The sequence below is a fragment of the Diorhabda carinulata genome, chromosome 7 (assembly GCF_026250575.1).
Source record: "Diorhabda carinulata isolate Delta chromosome 7, icDioCari1.1, whole genome shotgun sequence".
Lineage (NCBI taxonomy): Eukaryota > Metazoa > Arthropoda > Insecta > Coleoptera > Chrysomelidae > Diorhabda > Diorhabda carinulata.
The window spans coordinates 25,388,447-25,411,913 of record NC_079466.1 but is presented as its reverse complement, the minus strand read 5'-3'; the positions used below and the strand labels follow the sequence as shown (position 1 = coordinate 25,411,913).

At 30.3% G+C, this 23,467-nt stretch overlaps 4 protein-coding genes across 12 annotated transcripts; 3 read left to right on the top strand and 1 right to left on the bottom strand.

The window, feature by feature from the left end:
* The first annotated feature begins 1,298 nt into the window (after positions 1-1,298).
* LOC130896856 (4'-phosphopantetheine phosphatase-like) lies at positions 1,299-3,031 on the top strand. Its single transcript, XM_057805211.1, has 4 exons — positions 1,299-1,827; positions 1,886-2,234; positions 2,328-2,616; positions 2,782-3,031. Exons 1-4 carry the CDS (start codon positions 1,580-1,582, stop codon positions 2,970-2,972), a joined length of 1,077 nt encoding a protein of 358 aa, XP_057661194.1. The 5' UTR covers positions 1,299-1,579; the 3' UTR covers positions 2,973-3,031.
* A 584-nt stretch (positions 3,032-3,615) lies between these two features.
* On the top strand, positions 3,616-12,227 carry LOC130896853 (probable multidrug resistance-associated protein lethal(2)03659). 5 transcript variants are annotated; one of them, XM_057805199.1, is made up of 12 exons: positions 3,639-3,817; positions 4,134-4,721; positions 6,672-6,765; positions 6,819-7,046; positions 7,172-7,602; positions 7,716-7,872; positions 8,654-9,925; positions 9,982-10,318; positions 10,448-10,598; positions 10,797-11,027; positions 11,131-11,642; positions 11,714-12,227. In XM_057805199.1, the coding sequence occupies exons 3-12, from the start codon at positions 6,683-6,685 to the stop codon at positions 12,212-12,214; spliced, it is 3,903 nt and encodes a 1,300-aa protein (XP_057661182.1). In that variant the 5' UTR covers positions 3,639-3,817; positions 4,134-4,721; positions 6,672-6,682; the 3' UTR covers positions 12,215-12,227. The 5 variants fall into 5 exon arrangements, with proteins under 5 accessions (XP_057661186.1, XP_057661182.1, XP_057661185.1 ...); XM_057805203.1 differs by lacking the exon at positions 4,134-4,721 and having other exon boundaries at positions 3,616-3,817; XM_057805202.1 differs by lacking the exon at positions 3,639-3,817 and having other exon boundaries at positions 3,895-4,721.
* A 1,152-nt stretch (positions 12,228-13,379) lies between these two features.
* On the top strand, positions 13,380-20,173 carry LOC130896854 (probable multidrug resistance-associated protein lethal(2)03659). 4 transcript variants are annotated; one of them, XM_057805204.1, is made up of 11 exons: positions 13,380-13,628; positions 14,565-14,658; positions 14,712-14,939; positions 15,062-15,492; positions 15,606-15,762; positions 16,582-17,853; positions 17,910-18,246; positions 18,376-18,526; positions 18,725-18,955; positions 19,059-19,570; positions 19,642-20,173. In XM_057805204.1, exons 2-11 carry the CDS (start codon positions 14,576-14,578, stop codon positions 20,140-20,142), a joined length of 3,903 nt encoding a protein of 1,300 aa, XP_057661187.1. In that variant the 5' UTR covers positions 13,380-13,628; positions 14,565-14,575; the 3' UTR covers positions 20,143-20,173. The 4 variants fall into 4 exon arrangements, with proteins under 4 accessions (XP_057661187.1, XP_057661188.1, XP_057661190.1 ...); XM_057805205.1 differs by having other exon boundaries at positions 13,610-14,395; XM_057805207.1 differs by lacking the exons at positions 13,380-13,628; positions 14,565-14,658 and having other exon boundaries at positions 14,722-14,939; positions 15,002-15,492.
* LOC130896855 (eEF1A lysine and N-terminal methyltransferase homolog) lies at positions 20,066-23,416 on the bottom strand. Of its 2 annotated transcripts, none has more exons than XM_057805209.1 (10): positions 22,999-23,416; positions 22,798-22,914; positions 22,618-22,740; positions 22,114-22,546; positions 21,792-22,054; positions 21,364-21,547; positions 20,964-21,276; positions 20,717-20,902; positions 20,536-20,664; positions 20,066-20,449 (listed from the first exon to the last, which is right to left on the bottom strand). In XM_057805209.1, exons 2-10 carry the CDS (start codon positions 22,887-22,889, stop codon positions 20,175-20,177), a joined length of 1,998 nt encoding a protein of 665 aa, XP_057661192.1. In that variant the 5' UTR covers positions 22,890-22,914; positions 22,999-23,416; the 3' UTR covers positions 20,066-20,174. The 2 variants fall into 2 exon arrangements, with proteins under 2 accessions (XP_057661192.1, XP_057661193.1); XM_057805210.1 differs by having other exon boundaries at positions 22,995-23,061.
* Between the last annotated feature and the right edge of the window lie 51 nt (positions 23,417-23,467).

The window sequence follows — 23,467 nt, the reverse complement described above, 5'->3', positions numbered from 1 at the left end:
AGTAAGAATGACCAGCAAGTGTAATTTTTCGGAGTTTCCCTCAAAATATATTGTATTATTTTAACTAATTATCGAGAATACTGGAAATTTCTCATAGTGTAATGTGGTCCTTAACTCCAAATTAAATAAAACAATTAGAGAGGATCGTAGTGAACGTTATTTTTCCTTACGCCATATCTAAGTTTTTGAATTAGTAATTTTATTATTAATTGAAGAACGTAGAATTTAAAACAATGTTATTAAGATTTATTTCAAGTTTCAAAAAATAGCTGCATATGTATAAAGTACAAAACAAAATATTTTTGTTATCTTGATATCGAGAATTCTGTGATTTTAAAATTTTCAGTTCCTATAGTGTAGGGTGGTCCTCATCCCCAAATATCAGAAAAGAGTCTGTTGAACGTTATATTTCCTATGAATATCAAAAATAAATTCGAAATGTGAAGTAAATAAGAAATTCTTCCAACAAAGATGAAGGCATCTAAAAAGGGGTATGGACAATTTTGTCAATTTTCGTTATCCATATTAAACCCTCAACATGTATAGTTATTTTGGTATTATTACGAGTATGTATCTAGAATACTGTGATTTTAAAATTTCCCATATTTGGAGTGGTTGTCATCCCCAAATTAGACAAACATTCACAAAGGATTCTGCCCAACGTTATTTCATATATATAAAAAAAATATATTCCAAATGTTAGGTAAACAAGAAATTCTTCGAACAAAGACAAAGGCATCCAAGAAGAGTCTGCACGTTCATTTTTCGTTATCGGTATTAAACCCTCGATATAATATAAACAAACGATTCCACAAACAGATAAAAAGGGTTCCAAAACTGCACCGCACGTGTTGTTTTTCAAATATATTATACCTCTTGTAAATTCTCGATAACCAATGTAAAAAAATCAATAAAGGATGCTTTCAACAAAAAAAGGGTATAATAATGGTCCGTAAAATATATCTAAAATAAACACACCAGACATTACATTCAAAATATACGTTAACACATGTGGAGAGAATGATCCTAAATATTGAAAGATGACACTAAGCACTGAACAGTAACTGTAAAATTCAAATATGAATTAATTTTATATACACAACGTAATTGAACGTATTTACTAAACTAAGACGATATAAGCAATTTGCATAGATTCAGTTTTATTTTAACAAATTATATAACAAAATAATTATACGGCATTTTCGTTATTTGCTTGAGATAAATAAGGATAGAATATCTATTATGGATATGTGGAAATTAAAAATCGTTGCCAACCTTTGAGGAAAAATCGCCCCTTGTTTTGATAACTTTTGGTTGGTCAGATTCCTCGTCAAAAATAAGATAAATATAACCATGAAAACATAATTTCCATAGGTTTATAGTCCAGAAAAGAAAATATAAGATAAAAACTAGACAAGTTTCTCATCACCTTTGTGAAACAAGTGTCAATGATAAACAATTTTTAAGTAAATAACTGCTATGAATAATTACTCCTATAATGTTTTTTATTGACAAAAAATTAGCTCCTCTTTGAACAAATTATTTTATCAATTTTATAACAAATAGTGTAAAAGATACGATGACTGGAAACGAAAAGCATATATGTCCTTTACTTAAGAACCCAGAAAATTATAATCCTGACACTTTGGACTTGGTGGATAATTTACATGCCAGAGGTTATTGGTTATCTTGTTTGGAGCAGATGGTGAAAAAATTTGTGAACAAAGCCCAATATTTAAATCCGCAAGATCCGAGAGCTACAGAAAAAGCGGAAATATGTTATCAAGAATTTCATAACCTTGTTGAACAAGTTGCAGCAGATCCTAGGTACATTGTCATTTCTATAATAATTATATAATTACGATAAACTTTTCTAATTTTATAGTTATCTAAAGCCATTAAGCGTCCGTACCCTACTTGAATTTAACGAAGACAATCTAAGATCAAATAATTTCAAAGATGCTTGGCAACAACAAAAAGAATCTGAGACTTTAAACGCTTTAAGTCAATTGAAATCTAGAATTGCCCACATAGATGCTATAGAAGACTTTGAAGAAAGGTGGCAAGAAATCGTACAAGGTGTTTTAGCTGGTAATGTATTCGATTGGGGGGCACAAATTGTTCGAGATATTTTAGAAAATTCCAAAAGTTTTGGTTTTGAAGAAGCCGTGAAAACAATACAAAAACGACCTTGGTTTGTTGATAAATTTGAGGATTTTGTTAAAAAATTAAAGGTAATATATCACTATAACATATTGTATTTGTAATACTATAGAAAAAAGATTTCATTATAAGAATATAATGTTTGAATAAATTTTTGTTTTCAGATAACTCCTTATAGAACTTGTGTAATTTTCGTAGATAATTCAGGAGTGGACTTTGTATTAGGCATTCTCCCATTAACCAGGGCGCTTCTGTTACAAGGATCAAAAGTGATATTGACCGCTAATAGTTATCCAGCATTGAATGATGTCACTTTTCAAGAACTCAATTTATATTGTCAGAAAGCCGCAGAATATTGCTCAATATTAAAAGATAGCTTAAAAAATAAACAATTGATTGCTGTTGAAAATGGACAAAAAGGACCTTGTTTGAATTTAGCAGATTTATCTGCTGGTAAGTAAATATATAAGCCACTTCCTCACAGGGCCTTAAATGTGTCTAAACAGTAAGGCAAACAAATACTTCACAATCATTTTATCATTTTTACTCGTACTTCGCTTTTGGAAATTTATGAATCCTTAAGAACCCATATAATAGTTGATGATTTTTTGTTTACAGAACTTTGCAAATCAATGGAATCAGCAGATCTAGTGATAATAGAGGGTATGGGCCGAGCAGTTCACACCAATTTATATACAAAATTAACTGTAGATTGTCTTAAATTGGCAGTACTTAAAAATGAATGGCTAGCACAAAATATGGGAGCTGAACAATTTTCAGTTATTTGTGATTTTGATTCGGTTAGTTAAGTTGTAATATATGGCGGTATAATATGTACCTGATGTATAAAAATATACTTTTCAACAAGTACTATATTTTTCTCTTTCTTTCACCAAACGTCCATGTCATATGAAATATCGTTAGTATTAAAATGATTTTCCCAAATAAAGGGCATAAGTAAGGTGACCAAACGTCACAGTCCCAATTTATCGTGTCACGTCTCAGAGTCCCCAGCATTCCCGTGAGGAAAGCCAAATATCCCACTTTGATTCAAATTTTGATATGAAAAAATACTCATTGTTTTATTATATATAGCTAAAATCAGTTTTATGATAGCATTAAAGTTAGTAAAAGCTATTCACTCTTGTAAAATATTTTTTCCAAGTTTTTTATTTGTAACTCAATTTTTCCGCTAATATCAATAAAATAATTAGTGAATTGATAGTATATCCTCTGTGGTTATGATTACAACCCCTGCTGCTACATTATAAAGTACTTTTCAGACCAAACCTCTGCTTGATGTCTCCCTTTGGTGTTTAAAAATGATGATATGCCAAACACAAAAGAATTCGCAAAAGTATAAAAATACCATAGGAAATAATTATTTGAAGGTTATCTAAATGAACATGTGGTGCGATATTCTATTATCTAATTATCATTGCAAAAATAACTGAATTCTATACAGTGATTATCAATCGATCGTCAGTTAATTGTTAAAGTTGGAATTGCAAGTAAGATCGTACTTTTTTACAAGTAATCTTTAATGCGTGATATTCTATTGTTGTTTTATGCTACAAATTTTTCAAGTGGATATACTTACATCATATTGCGTAATGAATTTGCTGATTAGATATATAGATAACGAAGATATTTTGTAAGTATTTCATTTTATAGTATTTTATTAACAATACAGAAAATTAGATTGCTATACAGGACCGGTATAACACAAGTTTAGGTATATGAACGAATAAAAATAATACAAATGTATGGTGATGAAGTTATTCATACAATAATATATTAAATCGAGCGTCTAAACCTTTCGATATTACTGTTAGTACAAATCGAAAGATACAATGGTCGAATGGCCAAAGTTTCATGATAAGGCAATAGGCGTCCTATTTTATTTGAGCAAATTATTAACAACATTATGTATTTTATATTCGAATTACTAATGTCCTGATAATAACTAGAGTTTTAGGTGAGATATTTCGCACAGTGCGGCTACAAAAAAATGAAATACGAAAATGGCGAATATGATTAATGTCACTTGTCAGCGAACAGTTGCGAATCACTTGAGATGTTTTGATTATTGACATTAATTGTCTGTTCTTGGAAATAAAACGAGTTTATTCAATTTTAATACATATAGAAAAATATATACGTATAATAGATGGAAAAATTGGAAAATAAAAATTGATGACAGAAAATGTAATATTTAGAAGCATGAGAATAATTTGCAATCGAACTATACATTTAACGTTTCCATTTGAAACTAAAGGAGGCTAAATACTTCTCTTTGTAGAAGATGAAGTATTCAAAATTCATAAAATATAGGAGAAACAATTCTTGATAAGAAGTAGAATATTTAATATATGAATGTGTCCCATAATAGAGTCGTGAATAGTGAGGTAATGGAAAAACAAATAGCAAAATCATTGGCAAATATGTACAGAATTTAATAATTTTAAAATAACAAATGCACCTATTCCAACTATATCATTGAAAATGGAAAGATTCTTAGAGTCACTGCCCAATGAAAATACTAAGAACTATAATCTGTAAGTAAAAAATCGAAAATTTAATTATCAGCATCATTAACAAAGATTTATATGTATAATAGTCTATGTTTTAAAAACTAATTTCATTAATTTCTAATACTACACGAGTTGTTACCCTTAACATGTACATACATTATCTAAATATGTAATCATAATGGTATTATTCAAATTTCATAAGTACCCGATTCAATAGATGAATTGCTGAAAATGATAACCTTGATTATAAAGTAATTTTAAATATCTTACAATTTGATTAACCAATCTTTCAACATAATCTATTTCAAAATATTTATCTTTTCAAATCTCAGTAGCAAATTCAATTAATAGTATCTATTCCTTAAATGTACTTAGTTTGAATAAGTTAACTAAAGGTATGAGGTGAAAACACAGCAGTGGACAACATTATAATTAAAGTAAATAGGTAATATGCTCATAAAATGTTTCTACAGAAAATATTATATTTTAATAATTATCATTGATGAGGATAAAATAAATTTATTTTTAAAAATAAGCTGGGTGGATATGCCTTCTGTTTGTCATTATACCAGAGCTACATAGTGGCACATGTGTATTGTAAACATTGCACAGCATGTTAACTAGTTTACTTTTCAATTAATTTAATTAGTAAATGAAAAGGATAAGGCCCCGTTGAAGATGTAATGAAAATGATCTAAACAAAAAGTACAAAATATTAATTTGTTTAACATACTATGTACCTGTAATATACTAAAGAGTACATGGCAAAGAAATATAAGAAATCGTGATAAAACTTTTAAACATAGGAATTTTACTGAACCCTTGGTAATACTCATATTGAACACACTGTTTACTGCTACAACTACACCAATACTCACTATTAGATGCCTATCGCGTGTTTCCATAACCAAGTTATCATCTTCAGACACTAAAGGTAAATTAAAACTGAATCGACATCTTTTCTGAAAAACATTTCCGGTGGGAAAACTACTTTGGTAGTGGTTATATTTATAGAATGTGGATATGAAATTTCCCGCCGAGGTAGTTTTCCTGATGGAACTGTTCCAGATCAACTTAGTAAGTTTCAGTTTATCCAAAAGCGTGATAATTGTGAATTTGGAGATGGTGGCAAGAGTGAACAGTGTGTTTAGTAAAATAAAAACAGGAAGTGTATCTTGTATATTTATATTTACACATAGAACAGGTTCGTGATAGAGGCAGTATCCCATAAAACTTGAAAGGTTGATAGAATTTTTTTTTAATTAGTGGTTTTAATGAAGTACCGGAATATATGCATCATTTTAATTAATTATCTTTATACTTTTTAATACAACATATATCTTTGTTTACATTAGTCACTTTGTGGCATGTAGTATAAATGAGGTCGCAGTTTCGTGCTGAAACAAAGAAGAAAAAAAGGCCAACAAATGGATAACTAACTTTATTTATAGAATGATTCAAAGGATCGAAGTTTTTTGAAGTGTTTTGAAATTAAATAAGATTCCAAATATTTTGTATAATCTTAACAAATTTTTTGCTTTGTTTCATATTAAAATATGTTTGTAAAATAAATAACAGCTATATAATATCTCAATAATCTCAACGAGAGCCCACATATTGTTTTATTATGACGTCAGTCACTATCTACTCATTTCAAATACCATTGTTAGAAAGAAAAAAAAACACTTAAATACATAGAACTGCATATGGAAAATTATTCTGTATGTTTCTTTTAATACTATTTTGATTTTGATTTGAAAGTTTTAGAATAGTATAAAAAATTATGTATAAATGCAGTTTTTTATTGTTGTAATAGGAATATAATGTTCAATTTTTTTGGATCTCATTGAAGTGGAAGCATATTCATTGGTACATGTTATTAGATTCATCACTGGAGTAAATTCGGTATTCTAAACATAAAAAAAGTACATAGTATTTTATCATCATAATTTTCTATTGTTTTTTGTATTTCAGAATTTAATATTATGGAAGAACTTAAATTGAATCAAAAACAGAAAAAACCTCATCCTTTGAAAAGGGTGAATTTGTTTTCAAGGTTGTTTTTCTGGTAAGTTTTATATAATGCTCATTTGTTCTTGTGAACATCAATAATTTTTTTAGTTGGTTTCCTGGATTTCTATCGAAAGGATTTAGAAGAGATCTCGACGAAAATGATATGTATTTAACTGGAAACTCACAAAAATCCGATTTTTTGGGAGAGCGACTGGATGCTGTGTGGAAAAAGGAATTATTAAAGGACAAACCATCTTTAGTATGGGCTATGTTCAGTGTCTTTAAGCTAGAACTATTATATTTTGGAATTTTCAACGCATTTTCTGATTTTATCAAGTGAGTAAATCATGAATATTAGTTAATGTCATTTTTTCAATAAAAACACAAAAAATCTTTAATAGTATACTGAATTACTACTTTACTAACATACAATGATTATTAGAAAAATGATTTTTTTTTAGAATAGCCCAACCAATGCTAATATCGAGATTAATAGGTTACTTTCAACCAGGATCGAAGCAAAATAATCCATGGGAAATATACGTCAACGCGTTTTTAATAATTTTGGCATCTCTGATTCAAGTAACATCAGTCCACAATTACCAAATGCGCGTAATGCGACTGGGTATGAAAGTTCGAGTGGCATCCTGTGCTTTAATATATAGAAAAGCATTGAAATTGAGCAAAACAGCATTGGTGGAAACTACTATAGGACAAATGGTTAATTTGTTATCGAACGATGTGGGAAGATTTGATTTTTCAGTTCAACACATACACAACCTGTGGCTGGCACCCTGCGAAACGATTATTGTTATGATTCTATTATATTTTTACGTCGGGGTTACTGGTTTAGTTGGATGTGTTTTCCTTTTATCTTTTTTGCCATTCCAAAGTAGGTAATCTATAAATTCATCACTTCATTTCGTTACTCCATCAGTTTTCTTTTGTGGTACATTTGAACTATTCAAAAAAAAAGAACTGATGTTTTCATAATTCAATTTTTAGTGTACATGGCTAAATTAACGTCAAGATACCGATTGAAAACCGCAATACGAACAGATGAAAGAGTAAGATTGATGAATGAAATTATAAGTGGTATCCAAGTGATAAAAATGTATACTTGGGAGAAACCATTCGCTAAACTAATTGAATTTGTAAGGAGGTAAGTTGAATGTATCGAAAAGAATTATATTCTCGAATTGATTTTAGAGATCTCACCGATACTTATAATATATAGAACAAAAAATGTAGTTGAAGAATAGACCGGAGGCTGTTTACATCACTAGATATGTTTAAGAGCATGGAATATATTTGAACGAAAGGAAGCGCGAATCTATAGATTTTTCGGTAATCATTAATAAAATATTTTGATGTTTTTAGCCACAGTCGTCCTTGATAATCATTGAACAACTATATAAATTAGTTATTGTGTCGACGTTATACTATATAGCAATTTGTTTTCAATCAATTACTTTTTAAAGTGAAAATTATTTAGAAATTCTTTCTTCATTTAATTAACATTTTCAGTTTAATTAAGATTTCTTCATAACCCTAAATTACAATACAGTCCTGGAATTAACAATTAAAAAATAATTTTTAAACATCTTGGAGTATGATGTCAAATTTTAGGAATAAATCTATAGACAGCTTTTAATCCAATCCGATGAAACATATATTATTACAATGTGGAGTCTGAAAAACATTTTGTTTTAATTATAAAAAAAATGTTTCCATGCAACCACCTTTTTTTCCTAGAAACTGATAAGAATGTGTCAACTTTCATATTATTGTCTAATTATTATTATTAAAAAAAAATTAAGGAATAGAGTTTGAATAATAAATAACTTAGATTCAGTTTTTAACACTAGAGAAAATAAAAAAACTATCCTACGATGAGATTATATATAGCATTTAAAGCCTTTTTTTCTTTTTGTTTGTTCCAGGAAGGAAATTACCGAAATCAAACGTACTTCGATGATCAGAGGAATATTGATGTCATTTAATTTGACCATGAGTAGAACCGCAGTATATTTATGTATCTTAACTTACGTTCTGACGGGAAATTCGTTAAACGCATCGTACGCATTCACAGTGACTTCATTTTACGCATTTTTACGAGTAGCTGTAACTCAACAATTTCCACAGGCAATTACTCAACTCGCCGAAACATTGGTTTCTATGTCTAGAATTCAAAAGTTTTTGTTGTACGATCAATTAGAAAATGCGGAGGATAATAAAAAATTTAATGGCGTTATTTCAACTAACCCGTTATCGAAAAAGGAAACGAGAATTAAATTGAAAAATGTTTGCGCCAAATGGGTGAAATCCATGCCGGATAATACATTAGAAGGCGTTACGTTCGAAGCTAAATCGAATCAACTTATAGCGATCGTGGGTCCGGTAGGCGGAGGAAAATCAACGCTTCTACATGTGATTTTAAAAGAACTGTTGATTACCTCGGGTAGCATTGATATCGAAGGTACCATTTCGTACGCATCTCAAGAACCTTGGATATTCGGCAGTAGTATCAGACAAAATATAATATTCGGTCAAAAATACGACGAATCAAGATACGCGGAGGTTTTGCGGGTATGCTCCTTAGAAAGGGATCTATCTTTGTTTCCTCACGCCGATAGAACGTTGGTTGGGGAAAGAGGTGCGATGTTGAGTGGCGGACAAAGAGCTAGAATTAATTTAGCTAGAGCCATTTATAGAGATGCGGATATTTATTTGTTGGACGATCCTCTGTCGGCGGTAGACGCTCGAGTCGGTAAAGAATTATACAATAAATGTCTTAAAGAACATTTGAAAAATAAATGCGTCATTTTAATAACTCATCAATTGCAATATTTACGTAACGCGGATTGTATATATTTATTGGAAGACGGTAAAGTTAAAGCTTCCGGTACTTATAACGCTTTAAAAAATTCCGATAGCGCTTTTACGAAACTATTGGAATCTTCGAAAGAAGATGAAAAGAAGGAAAATCCTAGTAGATTATCGAGAGCGGATTCAGTAGAGTCCGAAGGAGAAATCGCGGAATCAGAAATTATTGAACAAAAAAGAGAAGAACGTGCTTCCGGTACGGTATCAAAACGAGTTTATCTCAATTATTTCAAAGCCGGTGGACATTGGATAAAAACCGTAGCGCTATTTTCCGCTTTCGTTGCCGCGCAAGCTCTCGGCAATTCGGCCGATATATTCCTTACGACTTGGTAAGTTTTATAATGTTGTTGTATTTATTAATTTTTTTTTCTATTTATAATTCTAGGGTAAATTTAGAACAATGGAGGGTGGAGAAAAACAATTCCATTGAAAACGAAGACAAAATGTTTTGGGATAAAATACTAAACGAACATAATACAATCGTAATTTATAGTTGTCTCATCATATTCACCATAATATTAGCGGTAACTAGGTCGATATGTTTCTTCAGATTCTGCTTGGCAGCTTCTACAGGATTTCACAATTTGATGTTTATTAAAATTGTCAATTCCCCGATGCAATTTTTCAATACCAATCCCTCTGGAAGAATTCTTAATCGGTTTTCTAAAGATATCGGTGCGTTGGATGAAACTCTTCCTATATGTTTAGTAGATACAGTGGGGGTAAGCGGAAACTTTTTTTGAAAATATTGACTATTGATATGTATGATAACAAAAGTATAAAGTTAATATAAGTCCGCTCAGATTATAAAAATACTCTTATTTATTTCTACTTCAATTTTTGTTTTTTAGATTGGTTTGATTGTAACAGGGACGGCTTTAACAATTACTTCTGTCAACCCGTGGATTCTTATACCGACAATTGTAGTTGTTATTATTTTCTATTTCATAAGATACGCATTTTTAGCATCCAGTAGAGATATTAAACGTGTAGAAGCTGTTAGTAAGTATTTTAAAATAAATAATTCATAGCTACGCGATCGAAATAATTCCATTCGTCAGTTTATATTTGTCGACAATGACAATTTTGCTTGATTTTAAATATCAGTCTTCAATAATAGCCTAACAAAAATAAGAATAATATAGTTTATATTGAAATAAATATCGAAATGTCTTTAAATTAATAGTATTATTCATTTAGCTCGAAGTCCAGTTTTCACTCATTTGGCCGCTTCTCTAAATGGACTCACGACAATCCGAGCTTTCAAAGCGGAAAAATTGCTCACCAAAGAATTCGATAATTTCCAGGACGCGTATACGTCCGCTTATTACATGTTTTTAACGGCCAATAGAGGATTCGGATTTTGGTTAGACATTCATTGTGTGATGTTTATAGCACTCGTTGTTATCAGCATATTGTTTATACAAAACGGTAAGTTGAAAATTATATCAACTTGAAAATGAAATATGAAATACAAAAAAATTATAAATAATTTCTTTGCTAAGAGTTGTAATTTGTTTTCAAATTTTCCCAGAATCATTCGGTGGAAACGTCGGTTTATCCTTAACTCAAGCGATTACCCTATCCGGTATGTTCCAATGGGGCATGCGTCAATGGAGTGAATTGGAAAATCAAATGACATCAGTAGAAAGAGTTCAAGAATACGGAGATTTACCAACCGAAACAGATAATCATAAAAAAGAAACGCCGACGAATTGGCCGGATTCGGGAAAAATAAAATTCGAAAAAACGTCATTGCGATATTCGCCGGACGGCGATTTCGTTTTGAAAAATCTCAATTTTGAAATACAACCCGGAGAAAAAATCGGCATAGTCGGTCGAACGGGAGCCGGTAAATCGTCCTTAATACAAGCGCTCTTCCGATTAGCTTACATAGAAGGAAATATCTTTATAGATTCTGTAAATACAAAAAACGTCGAATTGAAATGTCTCAGATCAAAATTATCTATAATCCCCCAAGAGCCCGTATTATTTTCTGGAACTCTTAGAAAAAATCTTGATCCTTTTGATGAATACGAAGATGCCGTAAGTTGTTTGTTCATTCAATTACTCCCAACGTTTCGAGTTATACATAATAATGTTTTTCTTCTTTTTAGATTTTATGGAAATCTTTAGAAGAAGTCGAACTGAAACACGCGGTGGACGAATTGCCGTCCGGTTTGGATAGTAAAATGGCCGAAGGAGGTTCGAATTTCAGCGTCGGTCAACGACAATTAGTTTGTTTAGCTAGAGCAGTTTTAAGAAATAATAAAATTCTAGTATTAGACGAAGCTACTGCCAACGTAGATCCATTGACTGATTCAATCCTTCAAACTACTATTAGAAAAAAGTTTTCAAATTGTACAGTATTAACGATAGCCCATAGATTACACACTATTATGGATTCGGATAAAGTTTTGGTTATGGATGCTGGAGAAGTGGCGGAATTTGATCATCCCCACAAACTTTTGAAAAACAAGGGGGTATTTTATACGTTGGTTAAACAGACGGGAAGTTCCATGGCGAATAATTTACAAGCTATAGCCGAAGAAAACTTTTATTCTAGACAAGAAGAAAACGTTTCCTCTAAAACGGTTGTACACGAATCAAATAAATGATATTAAGTAAAAATTATTTTCTAAATAACCACTGATTGAGCTACTAGCGAGTATAAATATTTATCTATAAATCGTCGAATATTTCAATCCATAAAAAGTTTATTCGTTTCTTTAAAGCCATTTAAATATATATTTCGTTCAGATCTTCTAACAGTTTGTAAGTTCGTAAAAATATTCTTAAAATGATTTTTCATGTTGAACTATATATCCTGTCGGAGTTGATTATTTCTCGACACCAAATTTATAAATATTGATACTATATAAATTTTATTTCACTATAGTTGATAGGCACGAATAAAAATGTTAGATAAACAATTTTTATAACATTTTCCAATGTTTTTTTATTCATAAATTGTGAGGGACAACTATTCCAATTGTTTGATTTCTACTGTCAACATCAAAAATGTTTTCCTTGAAAAACATAAAATAATTAGAAAATGAAATAATGTACAACACATATATTTACCTTTTTTGTCATTACTCGAACTGAACGTGTGGTGCGACATTCTCTGTTTAACACAAAAGAATTCGCAAAAGTATAAAAATACCATAGGAAATAATTATTTGAAGGTTATCTCACTGAACATGTGGTTCGATATACTATTATCTAATAAACATTGTAAAAATAAATGAATTATATACAGTAATTATCAATCGATCATAATTTCATTGTTAACTTGAAACCGCAAGTAAGGTCGGTACTTTTTTACACGTAATCTTGATTTGTCCTTTTATGCTACGAATTTTTCAAATGGATATATTTACTTACATCATATTGCGTAATGAATTTGCTGATTAGATATATAGATAATGAAGATATTTTGTAAGTATTTTATTAACAATACAGAAAATTAGATTGCTATACAAGACCGGTATAACAAACGGTATACGTTATAATTATGTATCAAATCTAGCGTCCAAACCTTTCGATATTACTACTAGTACAAATCTAATGGTCAAATATATTCTCAATGCCAAAGGTTCATAAGAATACATATGATTGAATTCAAATTTATATCTACCAATAGGAGTCCGACTTTATTTGAACAAATTATTAACATATTTTTTATATATGTATAGTATAAGTAATAGTGTTTCAAAAACTAAAACCTCGATACCTTTAAGATGTTTATACATGCGTTGCAATGTGTAACCGTATTTGATATTCAAATTTCATAAGTACTCGATTCAATAAATGAATTGTTAAAAATGATAACCTTGATTTTAAAATAATTTAAATATCTTACAATTTGATTAACCAATCTATCAACATAATCTAATTGAAAATATTTATCGTTTCAAATCTCAGTAGCAAATTCAATTAATAGTGTCTATACCTTAAATGTACATACTTAGTTTGAATAAGTTAATTAAAGGTATGAGGTGAAAATACATAGCCGTGGACAAAATTGAGGTAAGATATATTGCATAATAGTTTTTTATTTGCATATGAAATATAATTTTGCTAAATTTTTCCATTTATAAATATCGAAAGTTGATCTTTCAAGATAATATTATCTATTGTTAACAGGAAGTACGTACGTTTTCACAAAAGTATTTTAATATTTAACAAAATTGCTTTTATAATGCAAACGATGCTCGTGAACAACTAAATATAATGTCATGTAACTTGTATGGTTGTTGGAGTTTTATTTTAATTAGTGCTTTTAATAAAGAATCGCGATAGATGCGTCAATTTCCTTAATTATTCAGACTATTTTGTTGACATCATATATTTCGTTATATCTAACGTGGTTTCAGTTTTCTGCTGGAACAAAGAAGAAAAAGAGGTCAGCGCAAATTATTAACTAATTTTTTTGTTCAAAAGACTTGAGTTTTAGAGTATCACGAATTAGGATAAATATCAGATAATTTGCATAATATTAACAAACTTTCTTATTAAGTATTAAAACAAATTTGTATATTAAATAACAGCTATATAATATCTCAATAATCTCGACAAGAGCTCACATATTGTTTTATCATGACGTCAGTTACTATCTACTAATCACAAATACCATTGTTAAAAAAAATTAATCATATAAAAGAAGATAAGAGATGAAATTTTAGTCGCAAGTTTGATTTCAATAGTGGTTGTGATTTGGTTTTTAATTTAAAAATCCCATTAATTTTTTCAAAAGTTTTAGTCATTAAGTAGTTTTTACCATTTGTTTTAAAGATGTAAGGTCTCTTTTTTAATATATCTCATTCTGGTATTCGATAGAAGAGAAATATTTGGTGCATTCGGTTTGTAGAATGCAATAGTGGTTTTTCCATCACCGTAGTAAATTCTATATTCTACATTTTAATACATGTGTATTATTTTATAATGATTTTTTTTGTATTTTAGAATTTAATATTATGGAAGAACTTAAATTGAATCAAAAACAGAAAAAACCTCATCCTTTGAAAAGGGTGAATTTGTTTTCAAGGTTGTTTTTCTGGTAAGTTTTATATAATGCTCAATTGTTGTTGTGAACATCAATAATTTTTTTAGTTGGTTTCCTGGATTTCTATCGAAAGGATTTAGAAGAGATCTCGACGAAAATGATATGTATTTAACTGGAAATTCCCAAAAATCCGATGTTTTGGGCGAACGTCTTAACGCTGCGTGGAAAAAGGAATTATTAAAGGACAAACCATCTTTAGTATGGGCTATGTTCAGTGTCTTTAAGCTAGAACTATTATTTTTTGGATTTTTCAACGCTTTTACGGATTTTATCAGGTGAATAGTTTGTGAATATGGAGTAACGTTATTTATTATAGTATACGAAATTTTTGTTTCAGTTTATACATATCTCGAAAATTAAAAGAGTGATAATTGAAAAAATTATTAAATTTTTTTAGAATAGCTCAACCAATGCTCATCTCAAGATTAATAAGTTACTTTCAACCAGGATCGAAGCGAGATAATCCATGGGAGATATACGTCAACGCGTCTTTAATAATTTTGGCATCACTGACTCAAATAACATCAGTCCACAATTACCAAATGCGCGTGATGCGACTTGGTATGAAAATTCGAGTGGCAGCTTGTGCGTTGATATATAGAAAAGCATTGATATTAAGCAAAACAGCATTGGTGGAAACTACTATAGGACAAATGGTTAATTTGTTATCGAACGATGTGGGAAGATTTGATTTTTCAGTACAACACATACACAACCTGTGGCTGGCACCATGCGAAACGATTATTGTTATGATTCTATTATATTTTTACGTCGGGGTTACTGGTTTAATTGGATGTGTTTTCCTTTTATCTTTTTTGCCATTCCAAAGTAGGTAATCTATAAATTCATCACTTCATTTCGTCACTTCTTCAATTTTCTCTTGCGGTACATTTGAACTACTCAAAAATAAAGAACTGATATTTTCATTATTCAATTTTTAGTGTACATGGCTAAATTAACGTCAAGATACCGATTGAAAACCGCGATACGAACAGACGAAAGAGTAAGATTGATGAATGAAATTATAAGTGGTATCCAAGTGATAAAAATGTATACTTGGGAGAAACCTTTCTCGAAACTAGTTGAATTTGTGAGGAGGTAAGTTGAATATATATAAAAAGGATTATATTCTCGAATTGATTTTATATTTTTCACCGATACTTATATATAGTAAATAGTAGACAAGTACATAATTGAAGAATATACTGAAAGCGTAGAATATCTTTGATTAAATGGATTCGCGAACGATAAATTTTTCAGTAATCATTAATAAAATATTTCGATGTTTTAAATATTAAAGTTGTTCCAATACTGAATATAAATTCCACGCTTTGAACATCCATGAATATTTGTTATTATGCGGATAATATCTTGATATCAATTTAGGTAAAAAGAACTTTGTGAAGTGATTATTATTTAGAAATCTTGCTTCCCTTTATACCTATCAACATTTTTTAGTTTAATTCGGATTTTACTAATATTTTTTTTTGTTGATAATCCCAAATTATAACTTTGTTAAACTATTAGCAATTATAAGATAATTTTGTAAAATCTAGGAGTGGAATGCAGCGTATACTTTATATAATAAACAGATTTTTATTAAATTTGATATATAATGCGTAGGTGTGCTAAATTCGATTGTACAATTTGGAAAACAAAAATCTACATTAATTTTATTAAACGTAAGAATGTCAAGAAGTAATCCACTTTTTGTTTTTACATATAGCAGATACGAAATTGACAATTTTCATAGTATCGTCTAAGCATTATTATTGAAGAATGAAAAAGATGAAGTTTGAATAAGATAAACTTGAAATATCACTTTCAACACTAGAGCTAATTGAAAAAAAAATTTATATTCAAAGATGAGATTATAAATAGCTTTTCAAACCTATTTTTTCTTTTTATTTGTTCCAGGAAGGAAATTGCCGAAATCAAACGTACTTCGATGATCAGAGGAATATTGATGTCATTTAATCTGACTATGAGTAGAACCGCAGTATATTTATGTATCTTAACTTACGTTCTAACGGGAAATTCGTTAAACGCATCGTACGCATTTACAGTTACTTCATTTTACGCATTTTTACGACTTGTCGTAACTCAGCATTTTCCACAGGCCATTACTCAACTCGCCGAAACATTGGTTTCTATGTCTAGAATTCAAAAGTTTTTGTTGTACGATCAATTAGAAAATGCGGAGGATAATAAAAAATTTAATGGCGTTATTTCGACTAACCCATTATCGAAAAAGGAAACGAGAATCAAATTGAAAAATGTTTGCGCCAAATGGGTGAAATCCATGCCGGATAATACATTAGAAGGCGTTACGTTCGAAGCTAAATCGAATCAACTTATAGCGATCGTGGGTCCGGTAGGCGGAGGAAAATCAACGCTTCTACATGTGATTTTAAAAGAACTGTTGATTACCTCGGGTAGCATTGATATCGAAGGTACCATTTCGTACGCATCTCAAGAACCTTGGATATTCGGCAGTAGTATCAGACAAAATATAATATTCGGTCAAAAATACGACGAATCAAGATACGCGGAGGTTTTGCGGGTATGCTCCTTAGAAAGGGATCTATCTTTGTTTCCTCACGCCGATAGAACGTTGGTTGGGGAAAGAGGTGCGATGTTGAGTGGCGGACAAAGAGCTAGAATTAATTTAGCTAGAGCCATTTATAGAGATGCGGATATTTATTTGTTGGACGATCCTCTGTCGGCGGTAGACGCTCGAGTCGGTAAAGAATTATACAATAAATGTCTTAAAGAACATTTGAAAAATAAATGCGTCATTTTAATAACTCATCAATTGCAATATTTACGTAACGCGGATTGTATATATTTATTGGAAGACGGTAAAGTTAAAGCTTCCGGTACTTATAACGCTTTAAAAAATTCCGATAGCGCTTTTACGAAACTATTGGAATCTTCGAAAGAAGATGAAAAGAAGGAAAATCCTAGTAGATTATCGAGAGCGGATTCAGTAGAGTCCGAAGGAGAAATCGCGGAATCAGAAATTATTGAACAAAAAAGAGAAGAACGTGCTTCCGGTACGGTATCAAAACGAGTTTATCTCAATTATTTCAAAGCCGGTGGACATTGGATAAAAACCGTAGCGCTATTTTCCGCTTTCGTTGCCGCGCAAGCTCTCGGCAATTCGGCCGATATATTCCTTACGACTTGGTAAGTTTTATAATGTTGTTGTATTTATTAATTTTTTTTTCTATTTATAATTCTAGGGTAAATTTAGAACAATGGAGGGTGGAGAAAAACAATTCCATTGAAAACGAAGACAAAATGTTTTGGGATAAAATACTAAACGAACATAATACAATCGTAATTTATAGTTGTCTCATCATATTCACCATAATATTAGCGGTAACTAGGTCGATATGTTTCTTCAGATTCTGCTTGGCAGCTTCTACAGGATTTCACAATTTGATGTTTATTAAAATTGTCAATTCCCCGATGCAATTTTTCAATACCAATCCCTCTGGAAGAATTCTTAATCGGTTTTCTAAAGATATCGGTGCGTTGGATGAAACTCTTCCTATATGTTTAGTAGATACAGTGGGGGTAAGCGGAAACTTTTTTTGAAAATATTGACTATTGATATGTATGATAACAAAAGTATAAAGTTAATATAAGTCCGCTCAGATTATAAAAATACTCTTATTTATTTCTACTTCAATTTTTGTTTTTTAGATTGGTTTGATTGTAACAGGGACGGCTTTAACAATTACTTCTGTCAACCCGTGGATTCTTATACCGACAATTGTAGTTGTTATTATTTTCTATTTCATAAGATACGCATTTTTAGCATCCAGTAGAGATATTAAACGTGTAGAAGCTGTTAGTAAGTATTTTAAAATAAATAATTCATAGCTACGCGATCGAAATAATTCCATTCGTCAGTTTATATTTGTCGACAATGACAATTTTGCTTGATTTTAAATATCAGTCTTCAATAATAGCCTAACAAAAATAAGAATAATATAGTTTATATTGAAATAAATATCGAAATGTCTTTAAATTAATAGTATTATTCATTTAGCTCGAAGTCCAGTTTTCACTCATTTGGCCGCTTCTCTAAATGGACTCACGACAATCCGAGCTTTCAAAGCGGAAAAATTGCTCACCAAAGAATTCGATAATTTCCAGGACGCGTATACGTCCGCTTATTACATGTTTTTAACGGCCAATAGAGGATTCGGATTTTGGTTAGACATTCATTGTGTGATGTTTATAGCACTCGTTGTTATCAGCATATTGTTTATACAAAACGGTAAGTTGAAAATTATATCAACTTGAAAATGAAATATGAAATACAAAAAAATTATAAATAATTTCTTTGCTAAGAGTTGTAATTTGTTTTCCAATTTTCCCAGAATCATTCGGTGGAAACGTCGGTTTATCCTTAACTCAAGCGATTACCCTATCCGGTATGTTCCAATGGGGCATGCGTCAATGGAGTGAATTGGAAAATCAAATGACATCAGTAGAAAGAGTTCAAGAATACGGAGATTTACCAACCGAAACAGATAATCATAAAAAAGAAACGCCGACGAATTGGCCGGATTCGGGAAAAATAAAATTCGAAAAAACGTCATTGCGATATTCGCCGGACGGCGATTTCGTTTTGAAAAATCTCAATTTTGAAATACAACCCGGAGAAAAAATCGGCATAGTCGGTCGAACGGGAGCCGGTAAATCGTCCTTAATACAAGCGCTCTTCCGATTAGCTTACATAGAAGGAAATATCTTTATAGATTCTGTAAATACAAAAAACGTCGAATTGAAATGTCTCAGATCAAAATTATCTATAATCCCCCAAGAGCCCGTATTATTTTCTGGAACTCTTAGAAAAAATCTTGATCCTTTTGATGAATACGAAGATGCCGTAAGTTGTTTGTTCATTCAATTACTCCCAACGTTTCGAGTTATACATAATAATGTTTTTCTTCTTTTTAGATTTTATGGAAATCTTTAGAAGAAGTCGAACTGAAACACGCGGTGGACGAATTGCCGTCCGGTTTGGATAGTAAAATGGCCGAAGGAGGTTCGAATTTCAGCGTCGGTCAACGACAATTAGTTTGTTTAGCTAGAGCAGTTTTAAGAAATAATAAAATTCTAGTATTAGACGAAGCTACTGCCAACGTAGATCCATTGACTGATTCAATCCTTCAAACTACTATTAGAAAAAAGTTTTCAAATTGTACAGTATTAACGATAGCCCATAGATTACACACTATTATGGATTCGGATAAAGTTTTGGTTATGGATGCTGGAGAAGTGGCGGAATTTGATCATCCCCACAAACTTTTGAAAAACAAAGGAGTATTTTATACGTTGGTTAAACAGACGGGAAGTTCCATGGCGAATAATTTACAAGCTATAGCTGAAGAAAACTTTTATTCTAGACAAGAAGAAAACGTTTCTTCTAAAACGGTTGTACACGAATCAAATAAATGATATTAAGTAAAAATATATCTTTAAATTATTTCCTAAATAAACACCGATTGAGCGACTAGCGAATGTAAAAATTTATCCGTATCAACTCCATTTTCAATTAAACCGTGTTTTTTGAAAAAAGAATTCAATTCATAGGAAGCATCTTTAAGTTTATCCGTTTCTATAGAGCCATTTGAACAGATGAATATTTCGTTCAGATCTTCCTGCAATTTGTAGCTAAAAACGTTTTTAAAGTGATTTTTCAAATTGACCAATACTCCTGGTCGGAGCTGGTTATCTCTCAACACCACATTTACAACGAAAATACCTAAAAAAGAAAGTATCGAATTACTGATTAAATTATATTTGACAATATTGTTATGCGAGAATACAATTATAAACATAAATTTTTACCTTCATCATCAACGATTTTCACAACATTTTTCAAAGTTTCTTTAGTCATAAACTGTTGTGGAGGGCAACTCATTCCAATCGCATGATTTTTACTATCGACATCAAAAAGAAGAGCATCTAATGTTTTCCCTAAAAAACACAATATAATAAATAAACATTAAAGAAATGAACAAATATTTACCATTTTTTGCCATTTCTCTAATATATACTAAACCATCTTGTATTTCAGCTTTAAGTTTATCATCCTCTTTAAAATTGAACCAATCTACAGCCACTTTAAGCATATCTTTGTCGACATCAACACCACAAATATTAATTTTAGGTAAAAATTTATGCAGAAAGGAACATAAACCACCGCCTCCCAAACCTAAGACCAACAGAAACTAAATTAATCAAATTTTTATAATTTTACAATAAAAATTATATACCTATAACGGTAACATTGGCTTTCGTTTTATTATTACAAGCTAAATAAGTAGCTATCGACATATAAACGTGATGTCTACATGTCAAATGTACCAAATCTACGGTTTCTTTCATAATTCCCTTTCTAGATTTTATTATTCTCAATTTCGCTTCTGATTGTATCACTAATTGGGAGCTCATATAAAATAATCGTCTATATTTTTCATTGTTTTCCGTTATGACATCTTCTATCACAAAATCTCCAGATAAATCAGAATGACCCTTGTATCTTACTATTCGATGACCTACATCAGATCCCAATGAAAGAAAAGCTACCTACAAAGTACTTAAACTTGAAAAAAATTGGAAAAACTCGAAATAATTATGATGGAATTCAACTTTTTTTTAGAACAAATACACTACCATTTTATTTCTCAAGTTCGATGGCGCTAAATTGCAAACTACGTCTGTAAGTTCTGTTTGGATTGCTTCAAACGATTCATACTTTTGATCTCTATGAAGGGTAATAATCGACAATCTGTTATGTTTCGTGACTTCCACTAATTTCTTCCTTCCATTCGGTGTGGAAAACAACCATTCGACTTCCCTACATGATCAAACATTTTTAATATAATTTAGGAAAAGAAAAATACTATCAAATATTTCATTTTGTTCTTGTATCTAATGTTTTAAGTAACATGTTCATAATTAGAAAAGGAAAATTAATTAAACGAAATTTATTCGAATACATTAGTTTTAAAACACTATTCCATGAGGAATAAGATCATCCGAGATGAAATATTTGAGAATTCAATGATTTTATTACATATTTATATGAGAAACATTCCAACCTTCCTTCTGGCACAATAAATGCTGCATATTGCGAAAAATTTCTTTGAGGGGGAATGTCTACTACATAAACAGTAAATCTAGGTTTAACTGAACCTTGTTCAAACAGATCAAATACTACTTCATTTTTATCAGCAATTGAAGTTCTCTTTAATGATGAGCAAATGAAAGCAGCATTCTGAGCATTCGTAATTTGTGATATAACATCATTGTCACTGTTACATCTCTGCATTTTATCCGTCGGACCTAAATTTATTTCCAACACCTGAAACATAATATTAAATATATAAAATGATTAATTATATCAATTTTTTTTCTACGTACCTTCTGTGTCAACGTTTTGAATTTCGTACAAACAACAATAAAAACAGGAATAGGATTTTGTCCATTATCAGCTGCCTTAATCTCCGCCTCAAAACATCTCACTATTCTAAACATAAAATTGTTTAATGGAAAATACTTTAATAAGAATTGCAAAATGTGCTCTTGAAGCAAAGATATACAGATATATCTTCCACCGATTTTCAATACTCTGCTTATTTCATCAAAATATTTCTTTATTTTTTCTATGGTCTCTTCAGAATCGTCAGGCATTAGAGCATCTAGAGTACCTTTGTCAAGAATCACACTAAATTGTTCATTATCAAAGGTCATGTTCAAGGCATCCATTTGTAAATATTTTAAATTTTCTCTATTTCCTATTTGGGAAAGTAGCTGTCTTATAACTACATCCGATATATCAATATTCGTGATATTCCTAAAAAATATTTACATAGCTTTTTCTATTAAATACTCTTGAACAAACTCAAGTAGGTATAGTTAGCCTACCTATAACCCAAATCAAATAAATCCTTGCCTAAAGAAGAATTGCCACATCCGACAATAAGAACGCTATCCGGTTTTCTAATATATTTATGAAGATGCAAGGATAATTCATTGTATTCTCCATACCTGAAATAGGAATAATATGATAACTATAAATAAGAAGATGTAGTTCTAAAATATTACCATTCGAATGCTTCATTACCTCTCTTCTTGAAAAATTCATTCCAATAATCCTTTTGGCTAAATTCCTCTTTAGATTTTGGCAACAAGTTCATTTCCAATGCCTTTTAATTAATATGTCTAAAGAGCAAGAAATTGCATTATTTATGTGAATATATTAAAGTTTTCTTTCTCACATTTCAAATAATATCAAAACTTACTTACAAACATTTGTTTTTCAAATATTTTAAATTTGTAGGTTATATTTATTGAATTAACGTTGTGCACATGCTCGCCCCCTTGTATTTTCGTAACATAATCGATCATTGGTGAATTTATTTTACACATTACAATATGACGACATTATATTTTCATCATAATATTTTATAATGAAATTCAGTAATTATAAATGCAGGTGTTTAAAAATTATCAAACAAATGTTTATTTACAAAACATTAAATAATGTAACAATAAATAATCACTGGTCATGACTACATTAAACATTATTCTGTAGATTCTTTCACTCGCAATGTTTTTGTTTTACAATTACCATAATTTTTATATAATTAAATCAAGAATTTAGACGCTTTTTCGGTCCACTTATAATTATGGAACATATTCCACGTATTGTTAAACAATTTGCAATTGTACGAAATATGATTATGGTAAAGGAAACAATTAAGTGATTTAAAAT